The sequence below is a fragment of the Cervus canadensis genome, chromosome 14 (genome assembly GCF_019320065.1).
Source record: "Cervus canadensis isolate Bull #8, Minnesota chromosome 14, ASM1932006v1, whole genome shotgun sequence".
NCBI lineage: Eukaryota > Metazoa > Chordata > Mammalia > Artiodactyla > Cervidae > Cervus > Cervus canadensis.
In genome coordinates, this window is record NC_057399.1 from 4,909,407 (window position 1) to 4,935,808 (window position 26,402).

General features: G+C 35.3%; 1 protein-coding gene across 1 annotated transcript in view; it reads left to right on the plus strand.

Annotated features, from left to right (window-relative positions):
• FBXO8 (F-box protein 8) overlaps window positions 1–26,402 on the plus strand; it is a 37,423-nt gene that overhangs the window by 6,700 nt on the left and 4,321 nt on the right. The window contains exons 2-3 of the mRNA XM_043486671.1: window positions 7,570–7,906; window positions 9,487–9,613. Of these exons, the coding sequence (XP_043342606.1) occupies window positions 7,578–7,906; window positions 9,487–9,613 (456 nt within the window). The 5' untranslated portion in view covers window positions 7,570–7,577. The remainder of the gene's footprint in view (window positions 1–7,569; window positions 7,907–9,486; window positions 9,614–26,402) is intronic.

The window sequence follows — 26,402 nt, forward strand, 5'->3', positions numbered from 1 at the left end:
ATCTTGTACACTTGCTTAGTTTCCCTGGGTAGTGTGACATATTACAAAATCATAATATACCATCATATCCAGGATATTGAAGTTAACATATCTCACCTATATTATTCAGAATTCTTCAGTTTATTTTTGCTCACATGTGTATGTGCATGTATGAGATTCTGAGCAGATTCACATATCCAGTACCGCTGTCAAAATACTGAACAGTTCAAACACCACTGGGATCCCTGGTGCTGCCATTTAAAACTACAGCCACTTCCCTTATGGGTAGTGATTTTGAATGTCTATCATGTAATTATGTTCCATCTATATATCCTCTTTGGCAAAGTATCTGTTCATGTCTTGTGTTCTTTTTTAATTGAATTGTTTGATTTTTTTTTTTTTTTTGCTGTTATGTTTGAGATATTTTCTCTCCATCTGTAGCTTGTGTTTTTGTTGTCTTCATATGGACTTTTCAAAGAGCAAAAGTTTTTAATATCGATGTGGTTGACTTTACCAACTTTTACTTTTATAGATTGTACTTTTGATGAACTCTTTGCCTAGATGTAGACCCCTAAGATCTCCTTCTCTGTGTTTTTCTAAAAGCTGTATTCTTTTATGTTTTGCATTTAAGTCTATGATCTATTTTGATGATTTTTTGAAAGATGTGAAATTTGGATAAGGTTGATCTAATTCCGTTTTGCTTGTTGTTTACCATTTAAAGATTCATTCAGTCAACAAATATTGCTGAGTGCTTTGTAGGTCTAAGGCACTGTGTTTGGTACTGGATTTTTCCTTGTTGCCTATTGTGTTGAATCATTCCTCCATCTTAGTACTTACAGGCAGTTCTTATTCTGCATGGTACCATGTAAACTGAAATGTGTGCTTTTTAGAACCATGGCCTTGCTGTGCAAAGTCCCATAGAACTGTTATCCAGTGGTTAGCATGGTCCTGTACAAGGACTACCTGTATATATATTTTAATTTGTATTTCTGACAGTAATAAAGCACAATATGATAGGAGAGTTCCAAAATTATTGTTGTCTTAAAGAACATATGTTTGAGTAATTCATATTTTATAATCAAGAAATATGTTTAAAAATACACTCTCAACAGTTGTAAATTGATTTCAGAGCTCTAAGAAATTAGCATTCTATACATAAAGTTCTTTATAATTCAGGTTCCTAGGGATGTGAAAATGTCATAAAGATCTATAGTAGAAATTTACTGTTAATTTAGTTTGTGATACTGCAAAAAGGACTTTTGATATATTGAATCCTCCCATGAAGTCATAAAGTTACCATTTCTAGAAATATATCTGTAGTGATTAAAGATGATGATAGTACTGATACTGAACTGCCAAAATGGTCTGTTATCACTGACTGATGACTGTATACTTGACTTTATTTGCCAAACTGTGTCAATTTAAGCAAAGTTAGTTTCTTCTAACTTTATATATTTACTAGATGTTATTTTTCTTTCTCCTAGCAAAAGTAAATGGCATCTCCAAACTCACAGATCCTAAGTTCATGAAATTTAAAACCAGGATTGTAACTGTTCAGATAATTATGTCCAGAATAATCAGGTATACTCTGAAATGGAAGAACCAAAATAAGAGTTATCTTTTAAAAGGGGTTGAATGGTGACTACAAAACTACCTGTGATGGTAAATTACCTGTGTGTTAGGTTCTCTTAACCCCTCTAAGTTCTTTGGAGTAAGAGTTATTCACTGTTTTCCTGATGAGGAAAATAAACTATAGTCTAATCAGATTCTGTGTAGGAGTTTGAAATAGATATTTTTTCACATCAAAGCCTATGTGCTTTCCATAAGAATAGTAGCTTGAAAGAGAAACTGCAGCTGGAACCAACGGTGGAGGTAATAAGCAGCTGCAGAGGTAAAAGGGATGAGAGTTAGTGATGAAGAAACAGATGGTAAATTGTTTTTGCCAGTTCTGTGCATAGGGCTCAGTGATTAGGAATAAAAACTTTGGACTCAGACCTGAGTTTGAATCTTTAGTTTTCCACTTGTCAGCTCTGAGATTTTGGGCAAAGTTGCTTAACCTCTCTGAGTCAGTATTTCCTCAACTATAAAATAGATAGAATAATATCTAATATCTACCTGTTAAGGTTGTTTTGAGGACAAAAATGGCATAATGTAATTAAAACTTCCACAGTACTTGGCACAGAGTATTAAATAAATTGTGGTTTATAGTACAAAAACAATATTATTGTTTAATATTTGTTATTAAATATATTTAAAGTATTGTGTACATAATATTATACACAAAAGGAGGGAATGCAGCCAGTAATCCCAAGCCTTAAATCTGCACACACAAAATTAAAGGGTTTCTCCCTCTACTTTCTTTAAGAAACATTTCTTCATCCTTTAAATAAAAATTTTTATCACAAATGGCAAAACTAATTCTTACTGTTTTGATGTTTGCCTTGACAAGGGTCGCTTACTACCCTTAAACCTTGATGCTGAACTTTATCTCCTTAGTGATGGTTTTCAGTCTGTATGACACTAAGCTCAAAGAACAGTACTTCTTAAACTTAGTGCACATCAAACTCACTTATTTTCCAGTTTCACATGCTTGGATTCCTCAATCAGAAGATTTCTGAGATTAATAAAAATAATTGGTGCATACCTTTTATCCTGGCAGCTCAGACAGTAAAGAACCTGCCTGCAATGCAGGTGACCTGAGTTCAGTCCCTGGGTCGGAAAGGTCACCTGGAGAAGGAATAGCAACCCATTCCCGTATTCTTGCCTGGAGAATTCCATGAACAGAGGAGCATGGCGGGCTACAGACCTTGGGGTCACAAAGAGTCAGACAGGACTGCAAGACTAACACTTTTCACCTATTACCCAGATTCACAAATTTTAAACATTTTGCAACATGCTTTAACATTCTCTCTGTGTGGAGATTGACATTACTGTTTTTCTGAACCATTTGAGACTAGGTTGTATACATTATGCCTTAACAATTCAGTATTTTTCCTAAGAAGAAGAATATATTAAAAAGTTCATTTGGGTTTTTCTTTAACATCTAACGTTATGAACTTTTTGGCCAACCCAATATTCTGGCAAAGTCACTGCACAGTTATCAAATTCATTAAAGTTAACATTGATGTAAGTATTTTTACCCAGTCTTAGGCTGTGTATCTAGTTTTTTAGTTAGTCCAATAATGTCCTTTATAGCACTTCTTTTTTCAGTATATGATCCAGTCCACACATTGCATTTAGATGTCATGTTTTTCAGTCTCCTTTAATCTGGAATGATTCCTTTCTTTAGCTTCATGGCATTGGCAATTTTGAAGGGAAAAAAAAAAGATTGTAGACTCAGGTTTCTCTGATATTCCTCATGATTCGATAAAGGTTATACATTTTGGCCAAAATACTGTCTAACTGTTATGTCCTTCTCAGGGTCCAGAGGCACATATGTTCAGAGGCACGTATGTCCATTTGTCTCTTATTGATAAAATTTAAGTTTGAACACTTAGTTAAATACTATCTGATTTCTTAATTTCTTTTTGCAATTAATGAGTAATGTATAGGGGGAGTTACTTTGAGACTCTGTAAACTTTCCATTCTTTATCAAACTCCAGATTCAGCACTCATTGATAATACTTGCCTGGATTATTTTTTCTATGATGATTGTAAAATGATAATTTTTCTAACTCCTTATTATTCAGAATTTTACTAAAAGGAATAGCTTTCCTTTCTTCTTTATGTGTTTATTAATCATCAGTGCAGACTCACTCATGGATTCTTCCTTATGTGATAATTGGAGTATCATTCTATAAGTTTTATTACTAAAGTGAAAGTTGTTCAGTAGTATCCGACTCTGTGATCCCATGGACTATGCGGTCCATGGAATTCTCCAGGCCAAAATACTGGAGTGGGTAACCACTTCTCCAGGGGATCTTCCCAACCCAGGGATCGAACCCAAGTCTCAGGTCTCCCACATTGTAGGCGGGTTCTTTACCAGCTGAGCCACAAGGAAGTCCAAGAATACTGGAGTGGGTAGCCTGTCCCTTCTCCAGCAGATCTTACTGACCCAGGAATTGAACCAGGGTCTCCTGCATTGCAGGTAGATTCTTTACCAACTGAGCTATCAGGGAGCTATTTATTATTGTTTATTATATAGAGAGCTACTTATTACTAAAGGGCTCATCATCTTCGCTTTGCAAAAATATGATTTTGTCAAAACAAACGAGCTAACATTTTATTATTATCTGTGAAGTGAACTCTATATGTAATATTTAATACTCAAGCCCTTTGAACTGTGTGTATTACTATTATATGCAAATTATCACCTTAAATATGACAAAAGCAGAGCTTAGACAATGTGTGTGTTAGTCACTCAGTCATGTCTGACTCTTTGCGAACCCATGGGATTTCCTTCTGGAGTGGGTTGGAGTGGAGTGGGTTGCCATTTCCTTCTCCAGGGGATCTTCCCAACTCAGGGATCAAACCCAAGTCTCCTGCATTGTGGGCAGGCTCTTTACCATCTGAGCCACAGGGGAAGTAAATTCCCCAGAGTCCTGTAAGTGCTGACCAGTGGAGTCAGGACTTGAATTCAAGTGTCTGCTCAGCGTCAGAGTCCTCAACACCACGCTCCCTCTGTGATTTGCTTCACAATTTCTGCAATGGATCTCATGTCTTTTTGAGTTTAATCACTTTTCTGACAGTTCCATCCACATGCCACACACCTGTTACCCTAAGGAAGACTGGGAGTAGGATGGAACAACTGTGGACACCCTTGCCTTTCTCCAAAGGAGAAATTTATGATATTGATCCTTCTGAAGTGATTTATCATGCTGCGTTCTTCGCCCAAATCCAAAACTGCTTTAAAGGGAAAAAGACATCCCACAAGGGTAATTTGCAATATTTTATCTGTAGAAGGATAGAAAATGCATGTGTATATGTGCCTCAAACCTCCACCCTCCCCATTAACTTTTCTTTTTTTTTTAATACTAAGAACCATCTGCTGGCTTTACCTCTTTTCTACCTGCTAGATGCTTTCTGAGTCCCTTTATCCAGTGCTGTATTTAAATGATCCCATTTAAGTCTGGAGCCTAGGGAAATCACCCTGATTCTGCGTTCCCTAGCAACATCCCTGAGAAGAATAACAGCTGCCTAACCATATGCCACCATAAAGAGGTAGGGAAGTACATACAAATTGACATTAGGTGCCTTAAATCTCGAGACTTCAGACATCATAGTCATCATATTTGATTATTTACCTTTGGTGGTGCAAATGCAAAAGAGAAGAATAAATATAATTATCTAAAATGACAACAGATATACTGTGGATGAGCTTAGAAATCAATTCAATTTCTAGATATGTTCTTGCTAAGATCAGCAGAGAAATGGCTATGATAAAATTTTTTAAATGTTTATGAGTCTTGTGTCAAAATTAAGCTGTTCTTATGTTGTAGTATGACAGCATATTTAAACCTTTAGGAAACTTAAAGTTCTTTCCAAATTTTTTGTTGATATTCTGTACTTTTTTCATTGTTGATTTATTGTCCATGGTTTTGCTTTTTCCAGAATGTCTTATAATTGAAATCACACACATGATGTAGCCTTTTCAGATCAGCTGCTCTTACTTAGTAATATATATTTAAGTTTCTTCCGTGTCTTTTCATACCTCATTTCTTTCTAGCACTAAATATTCCTTTGTCTGGATATATCACAGTAAATTTATCCATTCACCTACTCAAGGACAATTTGTTTGCTTACAAGTTTTGGTAATTATGACTAAAGCTTCAGGTCCACATGCAGGTTTTTGCATGGACATGAGTTCTCCACTTATCTGGGTAGATACCAAGGAGCATGAATGCTGAAGCATATGCTAAAAGCATGTTTATTTTTGTAAGAAACTGTCAAACTGTCTTCCAAAGTGACTGTATTGTTTTGAATTTCCACATCTTTCCAATATTTGGTGTTGTCAGTTTGGGATCTCAATCATTCTAATAGAAAATAAGAATTTAATTATTATAGCTTAAGTACTACTTTAGGAACTGCTACCATATTGGTAATATGTGTTATAAGGAGGAAAAGTTACTACCTTTTGTGGTTTCTTTGCAAAAACAAATTTTCCTACATTTAAAAATTATTAATATGTTCCTTCTCTCTATACCTACCCGTTCCCCCAACCCCCACCCGATCTCTTTGTAGCTTAAGCTTTTGGATTTCCAAGGACGAAGAGTGAAAAATTATCCTGGACTGTTTTTCCTGTTTTAATCAACAAGTAGTCATTATCCAAATAATAACCAACAACTCAGTAAATATACATGCTTTTTTAAATATTGAAAAAATAGCCTTTGATATTCTTTCAAATTCCACTCAGTTTTCAAATTTATTTGAAATATTTCAATTTTCAAAAATTATTCCTGATAATTTTCAGAATTTCTGGTCACCAATAGTCTGGGGGAAGGGTTGCTTTTTTATATTATGATTACTACTCTTTATTATAAACAGTCAATTAAAACAAAACCATATCTTAAGGTTAGGTCATGCAATGAAATTTAATGATTTTGAACAAAAACCGGTTTCTTCCTCCAAATTTTTAAAACTCATACATATTAATAGAAAAATTGGGTTTTTAAAACAGGAATATTTTATTTGTAAAAGATCTTGGAAATAATTTTTTATGTTAGTTAAAAGCACTTCCTGGTTTCATTTTTCTCAATGAATTTATTTGCCCAGGAAAAGTTACTTATTTGCAAAACCAAATGAAATGGAAAGGCTAGACCAGTAGCCTTCTAAATATTTGCATATGAGGAAGTCTGGCATTTGTAACAGATAAATGTAGAGCTGCTCTGGTGGGAGGTGGAGTGGAGGCAAGAGAGACTGGAGCACCTCCTCCACTTCTCCTGCCTTTCCCCAGGGACCTCTGAGGAGTCCATAGGACTATGTGGAGAAGAACTGGAAAATTGATTTCAAGATTTGTATTTAAAGCAGCAACAGAACCAAATAGTCATCACTGAGCTCTTTATCATGGAGTTCTAGGTGTCTAATTTATAAGGTTTCTGAATTAGACTTCAGGGCCTATGTTACATTTTATTACAGCCTACAACTTAAGAGCAGACTGGCAAGAATTAAACGAAAAGCCTGTTTCACAGCTGTTATGCATCTGGGAATTTGGTTAAAAGGGGCAAGCTTAGCTTAGCCTGGGTTGTGATAAAAAGCAGTGTGTGGGGACCTTTTAAATGAAGTCCTGTGCTCTGATCAGAGTTGTATTTAATACTGGCCCATAAGTCCACATAATTATAATTTTGTAAGAGTCTTTAGGACGTCAGTAACTTTTAAATCTTACCTTGTGAAAAATGATTATGTCACCTGTGGATTTTAAAAGCAGTTAGCAAACCGAGATAAAGGTGATAATCAAACCAAGTAGTTCTCCATATCCAAGTTTCATACTTACAATGTTCCGACTGTTCTTTGTAATTTGCTATTCCATTTAATATGTTTTAATGAGGCATGTTAATTCTGATAAACGAATGCTTCATGTAGACTTGTCGTACCGCAGGGAAAGGTGGATTACTTTCTTAATGGAGCCTTACTCCATTCTGGCATTTCTCCCAGGCTTGCAGATGGGTCAGGGGCTGTGGAGAGTGGCCAGAAACCAGCAGCTACAGCAGGAAGGCTACGGTGAGCAAGGCTACCTCAGCAGAGAGCAGAGCAGGAGGGTGGCTGCCAGCAACATGTCTCACACCAGTCATCGCAAACACGTCCAGGGGGGCATTGACATATATCATCTTCTGAAGACAAGAAAGTCTAAAGAACAGGAAGGATTCATTAATTTGGAAATGCTGCCTCCCGAACTAAGCTTTACCATCTTGTCCTACCTGAATGCAACCGACCTCTGCTTAGCTTCCTGCGTTTGGCAGGACCTGGCCAATGATGAACTTCTCTGGCAAGGGTAAGTTCAACTCACCATATTTGACCCAGATATCTCTAAGTATAACCTTGCCTAAATGCTTTTTTTTTTGAAGGGTGGAGTGCTGCTTTTTTCCTTTTTAATATTCCCATCAAACTTAATTTATGGTCCTATATTTGAACTTTGTTAAAAAAGTTTATTTCTATGCTTATCAGAACTCAATCAGAATATAGTTTTCATTTGGGATTTTAATCTGGATTGTTCATTTCTAAGAGAAATGCTCCCTTTATGCCTATATCTCTGACTCTTGGATTTTTTTTTCTTTGATAAATTAAAGGCTGACTTAGTTTTTGTTTTTTAATTTAGGGGAGGTTCTGTTGCTTTTACATAGCTTAGTAATAAAAGTCAAAAGCTGTGGGACTAGACTAAAAAGGCTGCTAAAATATTGATAATCTTCTAAACAAGTTACCAAACTCCCTGTTACAGAATCATCTCATTTGGCTGGGGGAAAAAATGCAATGATATAAATCAACTATGTAGAAGATATTCCCATGTAAAAGTGAATATTCTACCCACTTTCCTCAGAAATTTTGATGTTACAGGCTGAGACAGTAACTTTCTTGTTTTCCTGTAAGCTCTGTGTGTGTGTGTGTGTGTGTATGTGTGTGTGTGTGTGTGTGTAGAAGAGAGAGAAAAGAAGGAAATTTGGAAGTTTGAGTCAAAAATCAATAATGAATATCAGAAAGTGAAACTATGGTATCCATCCAGAATTTCTAGGAATTGTAACAAGATGAAAGGTTAGCTTTCAAATAATAACCAGTAGCTAATGCCCCTAAACAAAATTGGAAACAAGTGTCCCAATGTGTATTAACAGAAGCAGTGTGTTTTGAGGTATGTTAAGTATTACAGATTTTGTAAAAAGTCATGGTTAGCTCTGATAATAAAGAACCAGTGTTTTAAAGCAATATCCTAACATATACTAATCTTAATGTTGCAACTTTTCATTTAAGTATTAAAGTTACAGCATTACAGTTTCTCCCTCTACCCAGCAGTTCCCCCATCCCCCACTCAACTATATTTCACAATGGAGCACATAGTTGTTTAATTCTGTTTAGACTCTTCGTCAGGACTGCAAGCTCAAGAGTAAGTTCCTTCAATTCAGATCCTGCCTCTACACAAATTAGCTGTGTGACCATGGGCAGCTTTTTTATGGTGTCTGTGTTTCTTTATCTGTAGTGCCAAATCATAGGATGGTTGTAAAGATTAAGCAAATTAATACTATTAAAATGCTTTAAATAGTGCCTGGCATCTGTTAAGCACTTGGTAAATGTTAGCTGTTATCATTGTCATCATTTATGTTTAACTTCAGTGGGACTCGAATATTACTAATCTTTGTAATTCACATTTATTAAGTGTTGTCAGAATTACTAAATTGAAGGCGTTTGTCTGTTTTACTCTAGTAAATAAATAAAACAAGCATAAAATTAAGCAGTTTATACTTCAGAGCTGTAAAATCCAATTTTATATCATTTCATATCACTATTTTATCATTTATATACGTCTTTAACTTAGAAGATCCAATCTGGTCATGTTTTCTCATCTGATTTTTATCATACTTACAGGCTGTGTAAATCCACTTGGGGTCACTGTTCCATTTACAACAAGAACCCACCTCTAGGATTTTCTTTCAGAAAGTTGTATATGCAGCTGGATGAAGGCAGTCTCACCTTTAATGCCAACCCAGATGAGGTAAGTGAAGAATTTGAACATTTGTAACTGTTGAACTTAATTGTTCCAACATAATAAATTTGCAAGTAAAGTTATAAGTCCCTGAACATGACTTTTGAATCACTGTGAAGTCCAGTATTTGGAGTTATTGCTGTATGACTTAGTCATTTCTGTCTTCCTTATGATGTCAAGTACTAATCTTGCTATCTGCTCACTTGCTATCTGCTATCTGCTCACTGCTCATGGCAGCTTCCATGAGGCACATGCAGCCATCGCCTGCATTTGGTTGAGATACCACTACATTATCAGTTGAGAGCACAAAATATATTCATCAGACTTTATCTGCAGCATTTTCTTCATTTCCTCATTTCCACTTAGTTATGATTATCAGAGGATACAAAGGATATTTTTCTAGTTCATGATGCATCAAAATGTCTTTAAATAATGCCTTTAAAAATCTTAATCCCATGATAACATAGAAACAACTTATAGATTGTTATAAAATTGCATAATTTTGCATTAATTATCTGATTCTTTTTTTTCTTAAGATAATAAGCAAACACAAATAAAGAAGAGGGAGAGTGGGAGAATCAAAAAGAACTGCTTGAAATGAATTAATTATTTAATCCTTTCTTAACATATGAGTGATCAAAATGTGAAGACAGTTCTGTCACTGGCTCCCATTCTCCCCTATTCTTATTTCAATATATTCTGGAAAGGTTCAGATTTTTAGTAATGTTTCTTATTCTTATAAATCTAATAGAAATTATGTAACACTCAGAACTACAACTTTTGGGTGGATCATTAAGTCTTAGCCCCACATATACAGCAAAGTATATATGTTATAAAGCAAATATGTTATAAAGAACAGATATGTTATATTTGTTGTCTTCTTTCACCACTTTTATTTTCAATGAATAGAAGACATACTTTTAGTGAAAGTAGAATGATTTATAAGAAGTTAAAGTTCAAAGTATACATTTAAAACCAGTATAATATTGATGTTACCGGTTTAAACAGGTCATATGACTAGTGTTACCATAAGAAATATTTTGCATTAGTGTCTTGAGTTAATTTAATGATGATTACTAGAAAATTGAAGCAGCGGGGTATGGTGTTTTACTCTAGATATGTGGGAATCAGGAAAGGCAGCTATTACAGGCCTGTCTTATTAGGACTAATTTACCAAGTCATACTGGCTCCAGTCATGGGTTATGCCAGTGTTGAGCAAAACTGTCATCCCCAGTTCATATCAGCTGCAAATATTACATTCTAAGGAAAGTGTAACTTGGTAAGTACTAAGTTGTAGCTTTTCGAAGTCAGAAAAGCTGGATGTAACTGCTCATATTGATTATGGTAAGTAGTCATTCCTTGCTGAAAGAGTACCATTTTTAAAATAAATTATAAAGCATCTTTTTATGCAAAAATGAAACTATAGATAGGCCCTTATATACTAGAATATTATATTAGTTTTAAATATCTAAATTGGAGAAGTTAGATGTCAAAATATGTTTCCATCTTTGCAGCTACATATATCAGACTATAGAGTTCTTTTATACCTCCTCTAGAGTGTTTGGAGGGGGGGCAGAGAAAAGAGGTAAGATTAAAATCCTCTTTAACTGACAATAAACTATAAAAGTCAAATGTTTGCTTAAAAAGGGGATTCAAGTTACTAATCAAAAATAAGATTTTTAGATCTTCAGATTTTTACTTATCCATCCTACCTCCCATTGTTATTGAGAGTTGGCTGTATTCTCTTTCTTTTACTCCCTGGCCTGATTCAAAGATATCCTGGAGCATTCCAGAAGTATTGAATTCACTGTTCTGAAAGGGGCACATACTGTTGTCAGGCAGCATGGAACTAAACCATTCAAAGTGACTTTTGGTTCCAGAATTCTGCTTCTATGCTTTTATTTAACATCACCCAGGCTCTCAGCAAGCAGCTGTTGCCTAATAACAAAATAGAATTCTCTCTTTACCAGAGTACCCTTAGGACATAAGTAGGCATGGAAGGACATTGAAGTACACTTGTAGGTGCAGGGAAATGAGGAGAAGTATTTTATTTAATATTCCACACTTGCTTTCATTGGCTGATAAACAATCAATGTCAGTTTGGTTGCTTAATCAACCAAAATATAATCAAAAGATCATCTTAGTAGATGTTTTTATACAGAACTCACCTATATGAGTCATATTTCAGCCAGGTCTTAGAATGACTCTTGCCATGATTTTTTAGTTCTAGCAATCAGAAAGTACCTATGGAGGTTGATTATTTTTCCCCCTCACTGGAGCACTGTCATCAGATGTGTTATTTGGGTTTATTTAAGGCTGAGAAGTAAATTAATTACGTTTGATGTTATGTTTAAATGTAAGCGGTGTTTAAGTACCTGAGATAAGATGTATATAACTGTTCAGTATTGTAATAAATCTACTTTTCCATAATTTCTAGTTCTGTACCTAACATTTTGATAGCAAGCATCATTAAAATATTATAAAAATAAGAATACTTACAGCCACAGGGAGCAAGATTCTCCAAAGGACATCGTTCATGTCACGGATATGGGTAACCAAACTCCACAGCAGCTGCTGGCAGTGGCTCATGGGGTGGGGGAGGACTTCTGCACAGTCTGTGGTACGATTGTCTGGCACGCTGCTGTTACATGCATGACGGTGTGATCTCAGCTGTATGTAAAGTCGTGATCTTGTGCATGAGCTTGTGTACCTTGTGGCAGGTGACCACATTCTAGTAAAGGAATGTGCTAAAAATCATCTGTTTACATTAGGCCATATTTCCCCTGCATGTCCGAGTTATGTGTGTATTTTATTCCCCAGCATTATTATAATAAAGTAATTTTACTTATCAACCAGTAACTTATTCCATTGAGTAATAAATGTTTTCTTGACATAGTTATTTGTAAATTTAGAGGCTGAAATTGGTAGTGAACATAGTTTATATTATAGGCTCATTTTTGTTTCTATATATGTTTATAAATTTTAAAAATAATATCCTCATTAAAGTGAAATCGCTCAGTCATGTCCGACTCTTTGCGACCCCATGGACTGTAGCCCACCAGGCTTCTCTGTCCATGGAATTTTCCAGGCAAGAGTACTGGAGTGGATTGCCATTTCCTTCTCCAGGGGATCTTCCTGACCCAGGGGTCAAACCCGGGTCTCCCGCATTGCAGGCAGACGCTTTACTGTCTGAGCCATCAGGGAAGCACCAATATCCTCATTGGGGTCAGGTAAAAGAAGTCTTTTTAAACACTATATAAGCACATTTTTCCTGTGTTCATGTAAAAAGAGCCACATGCATACAATTATGTGTATTTTATTAGACAGATCTGGGATAAAATCTATTATGAGAAACATTTTAAATTTTACCTAAGCATATATTTTAGATGGAAATGTGTAAGCCAGTTATTTTTAAGGGATCATCTTCTTTTTGTTGTTGGACCAGCTAAAATACAAACAGGAAATTTGGAGGAATTCTTCATTATAGAAAAGGACTTGGGTGTTTATACTCAATTTTTACATTGTCTCATATATAAAATCTTAGTTTTTTGTTCCAATGTACAGCACCAAAATGTTCATTGCCATGACTTCATACCATAGAAACAATGATGAACAGTGACGTTTTTCCTGGAGGTTGAAACTCTGATATCATCAGAAAATACACATTTCCCAAATGTATTCTTTGGACTAATTATTCCACAAGATAATGGACATAGTCAAAGTATTTCCCAAGTCTAATAAATTTGATCATGATAAGTTACAATTAGTTGACTTATTTAAAGAATAACTTTTCAAAGCCTTTATAATATATTGATGCCCATTGTGAATATCTAAGAGGAAAGTGTTGTAAGTGAGTTTATTTGTCATAGTCTCTTTTTGGCGAGGTGGGCTGGAGGGGTATAAAGTAACATTCTGGGGAACAGATTCTGAGGTATGCTAGGATAGATTATCTGTAGTCTTACTCTGTGTGAATGAGTATGTGTTTCTAAATGAATTAAATAAACCTGGATTAAATGGTGGAAATACCTTATTATTCACTGACAGCTATAAGATGTTTATTTTGCCTATAATCTCCTTTCCTATTTAAAGTCTATGGATCTATAATTCTTTGTTCTCTTTCCTTTGGTCTGATAGTATTAGTTACAAAAAAACAAACAAACAAAAAAAAAACCCAACAAATAATAAAACCAAGTTGAGTCTAGACAACCAAGAGCTTTCTTTATTCATGTTCTATATTTTGATTGTAGTCAAACATGTTAAGTGTGGAAAATAAGGGTAGGACATCAAACCTGATAGCAATATTGTATTCAAATAACTACCTGTAGACACTGATTAAGTATTTTTGTCAATAACTTGGAACAGATCATTCATCATCATATCGTTGGTGTCTCATTCTCTACACTAACTCTATTAAATCTCCTGCAACAGGGGTATTCCCAGGGAAGATTGACAGGCCACAACAGATACTATTTAGTTTGGCAAATGTACCGCTTTTGGGGGTTTTATCCCAGCTCTGCAGGCCTTGAAGTTTGACTTTATCTTTCCACTGAAATTAGATCAGTCTCTCAGGAGTAAACGTAAGCCATATAGTAGAACCTGAGCCAGGTTGACAGTCAAATGGGTGTACTTTAAACAGTGCCTCATAACACAGAGCAAGAATGCCTAAGCTCTTAGCTAATGTCACAAACTAAAATATGTCTAGGAATGATTGGGTCCTCACTCCCCTTCACTGTGCTGCTCCACTCAGTACCACATTTTATGATGTACCTGTAGTACCCACTTTCCCTGTATGGTTCATCTAGGTGTTTTTGGCTTGAAAGAACAAAGAACCTAATAATGGTTTAAGCCATATAAATTTATTTGCTTCAGAAGACACCCAAAATGGGTATCCCAAAGTTGTTTCAGTGATACAGTGAGAGCTCAATGTGTTGACTGGCTACCACTACTCAAGGTATCACATTCTTATATGAAAGTACCCTCAGCACAAAGATTGGCAGCAAACTCCTCAAGTTCCTTATGCTGATTAAGGAGAAAAAAATTCTTTTCTGGAGCCTTCAGTATGCTTCTGTATGCTTCAGTATGCTTCATTTCTTATGACCCAAACTGAATCATGGGAACACCTCTAGACCAGTGGAGAACTTAAGAGAAAGGGTTATGCGATTGGCTTAGACTCAGAATGATTTAGCAACTGTGGCTGAGTTGGAAGCAGTGAAAGAGTGAATGAGCCTTTGAGCAAGCTTCCAAGAGTCTGCAGCACTGTTTTCACTAGTGAGCCACTCAAAAAATGTGTGATTCCGCTTCCCTTGTTCCGGGGCTCTGCTGGTTTAGAGACATTAATAGTCAAGGCATGAGTATTGTCACCAGAGGCACAACAATTCAGATTGCTTGCAGAGACCACCCTTTCGCTGTTTTAGGTCCTCCTGCCACTGAGCAAATAGACCTAAAGGGAGGGGAAAAAGGTACAAGCGTAGATAATTATTCTGTGGTTGAAGTGACTAAACCTAATCTAGAAGGCAATAGTTACTGCTACACAGTGTGGAAAAACAAAAGAATATAAGTGGAACTCAGGAGATGTCTAGTGTTCCTTCCAATTCCACTATATTCTATTATGCAAGTTATTTTTTTTTTAAATCCTTGTAGTCCTATATGGGCAGGATTTAAATCTGAGGTCTCTTAGACACCTCACTAGATAAAGACCCTCAACAGCTGAGAGCCCAGCTCCATTCCTCAGGAGTTGAGTATAGATTATCCCAAGCTAATCATGTTGCTTTCATTCCCTTTGGCTTCCATGACATCCATATAATCCAGTGCCAACCTGTGAGATTGGAAGAAAGAGTACTGTATGCTCTATGTGCTCACGTGTACCTCTGGACATGGGTGCATAGGGATGTAGTGATAGGAACACCTGTGACCACCTTGCAGCCATGTAGGTTGTTAACACACCAAGAAAGACACACTGGAAAGGAAGAATTGGGTCCATGGTCCATGTGTGAGCCTAAAAATCCTAGAGCCTTAGTAATTTGGGACTTCTTATACAAGGCAATAAATTGCTGGACATTTTTTGAATTGAGGTTCCTGCTGTTTGCAGTTAAAACATACTAATGCTACATAATCATCATCATTGCTGTTATCCAAACTCTTAGGAGTTTGACATGTAATTCTGAACCAAGTTTTTCAGAAAAATAGACATTGCTAGTTCTCATTAGCAAATTAATTTTGTCTCCAGTTTGCTGATGAGAATTTATTTAGAGCAAAAAGAGCTTGTTGACAATGAGAGGACTCCCTTACCAAATATACCTTCCCCTCTATAAAAAAATATATGTACTCAAAAGACCTAAAATGCTCTTGTTCATTAGCAAAATCCCTTTACCTTGATCATCGTTAGAGTCAAAGTACAAAAAAACTCTGCCTCTCAGACACTGAATATTAGTTAACCTCTGTCTAGTTAAGTTAATAACCTTCTACTTGGTAACAGCTAGTCAGGTCATACTAAACTAAAATTAGCCATACATAACTAAACGTTTAGTCATACTAAACATTAACTCTCTTAAGGGCAACATGATGTATGTGTCGATATGTGCATATGTATGTATGTTTCTGCCTGTTTCAATCTGATCTATCATGTGTTGGTTTTGTCTGGTGTCTACTAGATCAACTTTATTTTACACTTTGCCCTGACCATACTGTATCTTTGACCATCCTCCCGTACCCTCCCTCATCCCCAAGTCATTCCCTCACGTGGTTTAGAATCAGTCCACAGAAGGACGTTTATAGACTTGGCATAAACCTTTCAGAAACTTCAGAGAAAATCAGTTTCCCAGGCCCCTTTCTAGTCTGTATCTAATTGAAAAAGATTCAGGACTAGAGTATTCCATAATTTATTCATCACCCAAACCACCTGATGGGCTTTGCTTTTGTTTTCCTCTGTGTGTTATAGGATATACTCATTTGCTACTGGAGTAAAAGCATACTGAAATTAATGCACAGTGTACTGAGGACTAAGAACTACAGGAAAGAATAAAATTAGTATATTTTAATTATAATATTTTTGACACCACAGCACTCGTACTACATATTTTAAAATAGGAAATGCTAAAAATCAGGGAGATTTTTTCTTTGTATGAATTTTGCTACCAATTTAGATATATGTTCCTAGAAACTTTGCAGTACTGTATTAATGTTTTAAGTACATTTCCAAGGAAATTCTCTTTGTCTTTTATTTCCTTATTATACCCTATCTGACCACCTTGACACCTCTCCAATGTTCTTTATCTGATGTAACCACAGTTTCAGTGAAACTTGACATCACTTGCTAGATTTAAATTCTCAGCTTTACCATCGGAGGTAGTTGTCTCCCTGTGTGTCTTTCCTGAATTTGAAATTGTTGCCACCAGTGTCACAGTAGATGTCACTCAAGTATGACTGCTTTATCAGAAATTGAAAAGACAGTATTTCCTCAATTATTGGATTTCATCAGTTGCACACCATCTATCAATTTAATTGCAGCTTTGAAATGTGGAAGTATAAAAGAAACACTATGCATTTTCAACCAGCTAGTTGTAGTGTACATTTATCCATAAGATTATGTAATGTTTGTCCATTTTATAAGATTTTTAGAGATACCTTCTATATAACAAAAGTCTTAAGATCTTTCTGAACCACTTATTAGCAGTTAAATATACCATTAGAATGACATGCCGCTTTTTATTTTTGGAATAGTGATTTCAACCTTTATGAGTTTATAATTTGAGGTGTTTATGGTGTACTTGTCCAACTCATAGGTTTTAGATACAGTATTTTTTTTCTTTTTTATGTTACAGTCGTCTTTTCTCCCCCCTGTTTGAATTATATAATCCTTAACAAGTTTACAGCTTCTCTTGAAAGTCACCTGGAAGCTTTATATAGAAAGAGTTGTGCTTTCATTCAACAGATACTTATTAAGTATCTCTCCACTTTCTAGGTATATGACTTTGACCTCAGGCAAATTATTTGCCCTACTTCTGTGCTTCAATTTCCCCAACCCAAAATGGGGATAATAATAGTATGTATATCATGGTGGTTTCAAGATTTAATGAAATAGTATGTGTTAAATGCTTAGTGCTCACCAAACTGTAGCTTTATTTTATACTACAAGCACAACTGCACACACCATAGTGTCAGCAGCAGGTACTGCTCTAGGCTTAGGGGTTCTGTGTCTCCTGGAACTTTTGGATTGTAGCAGATAAATATTTGACACCTGAGTAATGGTCCTTCATCAAGTATGTATCAGAAACACCAGCATCTTCTAGCTTTAGATAGTGATAAACTTTGCCTTTAATTTTGTTTTCTGACATGTGATGAGCAGTTTTTGCATATTTTAATAATAGTGTTATTAACCAGTAACTTTTTGGTTCAGTGATAGGGCTTAGTTTAATCTTTTAAAAGAAATTTTAAGCAATAAATCGAGGTACATACAACATTATGCTCAAATTTAAACATGTTTGGGCTGAAATAGTGGTAGGATGAACAGAGACTTCAGTTACATGAAAAAGTATGCACATGTGATGGCAGCAAAACTACTATTTAAACCCCAACTTCTCTATTAATAAGATTTGGGTTTTTGAAAAATCTTTTTTTTTTTAATTTTAATGTCCTTTTAAAAGTATTCATTTGTTCTCAGTCAGGAAAACATTTAAAGTCTTCTTTATTTGAAAATTGCTTCAGAGCTGTTAAAATATATTTATAAATGTACATTCCAGATAATATAAAATTGTAAGTTTTGTTTGTCAAAGTCTGTCATTTAAATAGCTATATATGTATGTGTGTATGTGTATTTCTATAAATGCACATATTGCAAGTGAAATATTTGTGATTTTTATAAAGCAGGAATTCTAGACATAACATTAGTGCTTAAATGTGTCACTTTGTCATTAGTTTGAAGTGTTAGTAACCATACCTTAACCTAATAGAGATTTATCTCCATATTTTGATTAATGCTATCTTTTTCTAATTTACAGACAGATTAGAGATAGTACTTTTTCTAGAAGCTTACATAGCCTACCAGCAATTTTGTCAATATAATTACAATAATGATTGCTATATTTAACTTTTAGTAGTAATTTAACTCCTCGTATGGCAGAAAGCGAAGAAGAACTAAAGAGCTTCTTGATCAAAGTGAAAGGTGAAAGTGAAAAAGTTGGCTTAAAGCTCAACATTCAGAAAACTAAGATCATGGCATCTGGTCCCATCACTTCGTGGCAAATAGATGGGGAAACAGTGACAGACTTTATTTTTTTGGGCTCCAAAATCACTGCAGATGGTGACTGCAGCCATGAAATTAAAAGACAGTCCTTGGAAGAAGAGTTATGACCAACCTAGACAGCATATTAAAAAGCAGAGACATTCCTTTGCCAACAAAAGTCTGTCTAGTCAAGGCAGTGGTTTTTCCAGTAGTCATGTACGGATGTGAGAGTTGGACTATAAAGAAAGCTGAGAGCCAAAGAATTGATGCTTTTGAACTGTGTGTTGGAGAAGACTTGAGAGTCCCTTGGACAGCAAGGAGATCCAGCCAGTCCACCCTAAAGGAAATCAGTCTGAATATTTGTTGAAAGGACTGATGTTGAAGCTGAAACTCCAATACTTTTGCCACCTGATGCGAAGAACTGACTCATTTGAAAAGACCCTGATGCTGGAAAAGATTGAAGGCAGAGGAGATGGGGACGACAGAGAATGAGATGGTTGGATGGCATCACTAAATCAACGGACATCAGTTTGCGTAAACTCCGGGAGTTGGTGATGGACAGGGAGGCCTGGCATGCTGCAGTTCATGGGGTCGCAAAGAGTCGGACATGACTGAGCAACTGAACTGAAGTGAACTGAGTAACATCACTTTGGAAGTAACATCATCTTCATGCAGTGGTCTGTCCCAGTGATGGATGTGACTCCTGGGGAATCTTAGAACTCACAGATACAGCTTGCTTTCTGTTTGAGGCTATTAGAACCAATGAATAGGAACTTTGTAGTGTTATTTGAAATCTTAGACAATGAAGTTCATGTTATTTTTGTCTGATGGCATTGCTTTCTCTCCTATGAAAAAGAAACAGAGAGATCTGTCCTCCACCTCTCCTCTACTTTTTCCTGGACTCCATTAGAGGTGATTTTCCATTTTTCTTTTTATTTTCTTTGAACTATCCCTGCTTTTCTTGAGTTTCCTGTTGACATTTTCTAATAGCTACAAATAATTTAGGGCATAGGTGTGACTGTTCTTGGCAATTCCTCAGCATTGTGTACTTTCATGTACCAAAATCCCTCCATAAATTGTTTATGGAGACTGAAATCCTTGCCAACTGAAACAGGTCCATGAATAAGCTGACTTCAGTCCGTATTCCATACTCATGACTTTTCATCATCCTCCAAACAGAATATGGGGTTCTGACCAATTCCAGTTAGATAACTTTAAAAATTTGGTCAGAGCTTTTCCTTTAGTCTTTTCAATCTATTGATTAGATTAACCATAATTAAATTACCATGAATAAAATTGCCATGAGTAAAAGTATTGTGTGACATTTCTGAAGTTACATGCTGAAGGACAGTGTTATACACAAGAGAATGGAATAGCTAAACTTAGTGGGTAGAATGAAATGAAATGACAGCATAAAAACATGGATACCTAGTTTTAAAACTTTCCCTTTAAGTAATATAATCTTTATTTTACTTCAGCTAAAAAACGAAGTGTTGATATTTTAATTTGCAGAGTATATATCCCTAGAAGAATTTCTAGACGTGTTTTTTCCATTAACTATAGTGCCCATGTTCTCTAAATAAATAGGAAGAATGAGAAATTCTGGGCTGGCTAATATTAATACATTTTACATATTTATTAGCAATTATGATAGCACTAGAAAAAGGAGAAATAGTATCAGAGCTGTCATCTTACCCACTGGTGCTGCTGTTTTCAAATAAGACAATGGGAATACTCTGACCTGTGGAGGGCTACCCCTGATGTGCTAATTTTTTTTTAGAAATAATTAAAATTTTAAAATTAAAGCTTTTACAATATAGTATCTTATTTTTATTTTTTTTAGTATGAAAATGTTACATTTCAATTGCTCATTCCCCTGTGGTTAAAATGTACACTTGACTATTAATAGATCAGTTCCATATTGAAACAAAAATTAGAAATCTAGATTGAAGTATTTCATTTTATAAATATTTATTATTAAAATTTAAGGACTGTTATTCTAAAAGTTTTCAGATGTCCTTTTAAAAAGGAAATTAAATGCAGTGTCCAGTTTGCTTTCTGTTGTGTAAGGCTCAAAGGACAGATTTATTACCTGAAAAGTAGTAGTTGTAATACTTGGTTTTTACGTTTTATACAACAGTAAGTTTGAACAAAACTATTTAAAGCAACTTTTTTCACTAAATTTCTTTCCTAAGTTGTTCTTTAGGAAAACACATTAAAGATACTCCCTAGTATGTCAGTTTTGTTTTATTAGTGATTTTTTTCTATTGATACCAACTGTTACACAGTGTTTCTACCAAGTGTCTGGGCCAATTGCCAGTACTTTCAGTACTAGTATTCAGCACTTAAAAATATATATATATATATATATATTAAGACTTTATCATTTAGAGCAGTTTTAGGTTTACAGCAGAAGTCAGTACTTTACATGTCTAGTTTCCTAGAATTCACTTTGTCCCCAAATATATATTTTTTGGTTCTGAACATAGATATAGTAGATTTTTGCCTTTGAAGTACACTATGGGTAATAATGATTTGATTTTTAAAAATAGGAGACAAAAACATGAGTTTAGTACAATAGAAGAAAAACAAAGGAAAAAAAGAAAAACAAAGGATGTATATCTTAAACAGAAATTGCTGTGTGAAAGAGGCATTCTTATAAGAAAATGGGAAGATGCATTGTGTAGGGGACTGAGCTTCAACATGTCATTCTTCACTCCGAATTCCTTCTTAATATTCGTTTTAGCTATTTGTATATGTTTTCTTGACTTATTTGTGTTTGCCACCTAAATAAATCTTATGTCTAAACAACTTACCACTCTAATTAGATTGTCTTGGTGCTGTCATTTGCATAATAAATTTTAGTGACGTACTCCATAGAGAATGCTTTACAGAATTTCTTGATTTTTTTTTTAATCTTTGAATCACTGAAAGTATGTATTCTGTTTAAAGCTTTGACATGAGATGAGATGAATTCACCTTAACTTCTTTTGGGTTTTCATTGATGCTTACCGTTCCTTTTGTTTATTTCTAATGGATTTCCTGTTATACCCTCCACCACTGTTGATAGAAATCTTTACCATTTTGCTCGAGGAGCCAAGAGTTTGCTCTTGTCCAACTCTTTCTGGATGGCTTATCTTCCCTAAAAAGAAAACCAACGTGCACTCTGTTTTTGTCTTTTAACGGTTTCTCCAGACATCTGTCTCTGAACCAGTACGCCATCCTGTCCTCCAGGCTGAGGAAGTGTCTTAGACCCCACCTGTATTTTTGATCCTTCCCCCGTTCTCCTCTACTTGCAGCTCCAATTATGTTCTCTTACTTTTTTGCCATTAATTTTGCCATTTTTTTCTCCTATGGTAACCCACTCCAGTATTCTTATCTGGAGAATTGCATAGACAGAGGAGCCTGATGCGCTGTAATCCATGGGGTCACAAAGGGCTGGATATGACTGAGCGGCTAACACACACACACACACACACACACACACACACACGTACTAATACACTAAGTCAGTAGATTTGTATTCAGTTTTCTCACCTTGCTCATGCCTTAGTTTTCTACTTTTCCCATTACTATGTGAAAAGGGACCCCTTGAAAGTCACTATTTTTATATATTCTTAGATTCAAACTCTGATACTTGTTAATTTCTATCACTGAAAACCTGACAGTATGCATTTTGGGGGGCAAGAAGTTCTAAGTTTCATCAGTTTAAAGTCTTCACTCAAACCACACACAGTGTTTATTTTCTTTCTGACACAGATGTCACAAGTCTTAACCTCTTTAGATGTCTCAATGTCTTAATCTTTTCTTCTTTCCTAAATAGCTTCATCTTTAGACCTAATATCTCTATCTCCCTTGGTTCTGCCTTATATAACATAAAGTCTAACCTTCCAACAACACACTCAGACCCTGGTTTCCTTTATTCAGATGGTTCTAGTTTGTCAATATGTCCCATAAAATGCAACATCCAGAATTGGACACTTACTTTACTATATCGTGTAGATGATAATGAGCTACACCCTTCCTTTTTCTGGAAACTGTGTTAATTTAGACTATTATTGGGTCATGATTTCCTTGCTACCTATAAGACACACACACACAGAAGCACATATCTATACTGCTGAGAGTTATAGTCCTGATTAATAACTATCATTAATGCTATAGGGTCTAGCATATTCATCTGTCCATGGAATTCTCCACATTACCTGCTATCTGAGAAACCTGTATTCAGGAAGCAACAGATTGGTTGCTGACATGGAACAACAGACTGGTTCAAAATTGGGAAAGGAGAACATCAAGGCTGTATATTGTCACCCTGCTTGATTAATTTATATGCAGAGTACATCATGTTAAATGCCGGGCTGGATGAAGCACAAGCTGGAATCAAGAGTGCCGGGAGAAATATCAATAACCTCAGATACACAGATGACACCACTCTTATGGCAGAAAGCTAAGAGGAACTAAAGAGCCTCTTGATGAAGGTGAAAGAGAAGAGTGAAAAAGCTGGCTTAGAACTCAGCATTCAAAAAATGAAGATCGTGGCATCCGGTCCCATAACTTCGTGGCAAATAGATGGGGAAAATGTGGAAACAGTGTCAGATTTCATTTTCTTGAGCTCCAAAATCACTGCGGATGGTGACTACAGCCACAAAATTAAAAGACTCTTGCTCCTTGGAAGAATTGTTATGACAAACCTAGATAGCATATTAAAAAGCAGAGACATTACTTTGCCAACAAAGGTCCGTCTAGTCAAAGCAATGGTTTTTGCAGTAGTCATGTACGGTTGTGAGAGTTGGACTATAAAGACAGCTGAGTACCAAATAATTGATGCTTCTGAACTGTGGTGCTGGAGAAGATGCTTGGTGGTGGCGTCCTTTGGACAGCAAGGAGACCAAACCAGTCAATCCTAAAGGAAATCAACCCTTTTGAACACCATTCTGAAGCTGAAGTTCCAATTCTTTGGCCACCTGATGCGAAGAGCTGACTCACTGGAAAAGATTCTAATGCTGGAAAAGATTGAGGGCAAGAGGAAAAGGGGGCAACAGAGAATGAGATGATTGGATAGCAACCACCAACTCAATAGACATGAGTCTGAGCAAACTCTGTGAGATAGTGAAGGACAGGGAAGTCTGCGTGCTGCAGCTCATGGGGTCGCAACTTAGTGACTAGACAACACCTCCAAAATGGTCTAGGGATTCTTCTGTAACATTCTTCTAAAACTTTATTTAAAAATCAACAATACTTATACATGTATTAAACAAATATATAGTTATTCAACAGTTCATGCTGCAGTTTCTTTTGTATTTACTGCTTACAAAACAAGATAGTTTTGGATGGTTGCCAGCTTGCTTATTGAAGACAATTGTAATCTGGTCCTGTGCCTTTTTCTGTTGTGTCATCTCTTAACCCTTCACTCTGATAGCCCTTCTGAAGTAATCTTCCTTTCCAGAGGAATCCCAGGCTTCAAATTGAGGCCGTCTATCCTCAAAACCAACAGTGCTAGCTGATTTCAAGTTTGTGTTGCTGGTTTTCAGGATTGTGTTTAAAACCGTCTGCTTCCTCCTCTGCATTTAATTGATTTTGGAGAACTCAAGTGAGATTATATGTTAAATTTTCAAACATGTAGTCCATAGAAAAAGGGAATGACCAACAACTTTATGATGCTTGCATAAGGCAAATGCCAGTGTTTGTTTATAAGTGAGGAGCATCAAGCAATATTAAAAATGGCATATATAATATAATTAGAGAATTATATACTATTTAATAGATCACATTAGTTTTTTTATATTTTGTAAATTTTTAGAAAGTAAATTAGAATTAGTTTTCTATCTCTTAAATACTGATTTACAAGTAAGCGTGAATAAAGAACCTGTTCATAACTATTTAACTGACATTCCTTTGTCTTTGAATCACTTGGATTAAAATTAAACACTGGAAGTACTTCTAATATTTTGTTACACTTTTTAAATGGATGAATTTTGGAAAAGAAATAAAACCTGACTTAATCTTGCTAAGTAGATCAATTAAATATACAGTCAACTCTCGATTGTTCAAACGAATGGAGGGAAGGATGGAAAACTCATTCCTATTTCCCTGGTTCCTACCCCCTCAGGCTATTGCTGAGAGCCTTACTGCAAACAAGGTCCTTGGCTTTCCTTTCCATCTTGACCATATTACGTTCTCTAGCCTCCTATCCGGGTACAGTGCAGTCTGAAAGATGGCTTCCCACTGAGTTGACAGAGTCACATGTTCTCACATTTTGTTCTTTTTAAAGTCAGTGCTTTTTGAAATCAATGCTTTAGGATTGTTTTTACACTTTTAAAATTCTCATGAAAATTTGATAACATTGCTAATATCCTATTATCTTGATGGCTCATAAAATTAATTTTATATAAAAATCTTATCTTTTTGAATTACATTCTATAGATAATTATAACCTTTCAAAAGCATAACCTCATGGTACCAAATTGCTCTAAAAATGTAATAGAAGATTTTTATGGGAGTTTTTATAAAAATTCTTCCAACTCTTAGAATTCCTAATATATGCAGTATTTCTGAGTACTGTGTCATTGTTTGTAAAGGGAAGAAATGCTGAAGGAATTTGTGTGTGAAAACAGTATGTTACGTGTATATAATATGTCATTTTCTCTACCAATTAACTGCACACATTGTGCTATTATCCAGACATGAGCATTCATGGGAATGCATGTATCTGGATAACTGTGAGTTGAAATAAACACACCTGCCTTTTATTTCAATAACTGCACATTCAAATCCACATAAGACATTTATTTGAATGTGACCTTCATATACATGAGAAAACATTGGTTTCAGTGTTTGATTTTTTTGTTGTTGCTGTATTGTTGTTGTTGGTTTAAATCTAAAGTAGGGCACAACCTTATAGATAGTGCTTCTCTGGAAAACTTTGCATGCAGAGAAAAGGAAATTCAAAGATAAACCCTATGAAAAACATTGAAATTGTTTTGTCTTACTGTGTTTTGCCTCAGTGTGTATTGGAGCCAAATTCTTATAGAACATAGCAATACTTAAAGCCAAACTATATACAACCCATAAACCAGTCTATAATTCTGCCCATTTTACTTTAAGTTAAATAACTTAATTATTATTCTTCTCCACCCCCCCCCAAAAAAAAAATGCTAGTCTGTGATTTGGAGAATCTTTTTTTCTCAAGAATCTGTTTCCTTGAAAAGTGTGTTAGAATGTATATCTGCACTTTCATGTTTTCAATTAGGCAATTGAAGTTTTCATTATAAGGCTTATTTTTAAAGTCTATGTAATAGTTATTCATTACCCTTACCCATAACCCAGTTTAGATGATATTTCTGGATACTTTTTTTGATTGACATGAGTCAGAAAATTGAATCAGACTTACGTTAGAAGTCTTAACTTTGAATTTCCTACTTTTCATTGCATGTAAACTATCAACCATAAATAATAGTGTCAGTTCAAGTTCTAGCTTGTATTTTGCATGTGAAAGCTATAAACAGTCTGTTGATGCTGGAAAGACTCGATAGCTATTGTTTTGCTATTGCCTAATTGTTAAATTTATAAATGAAG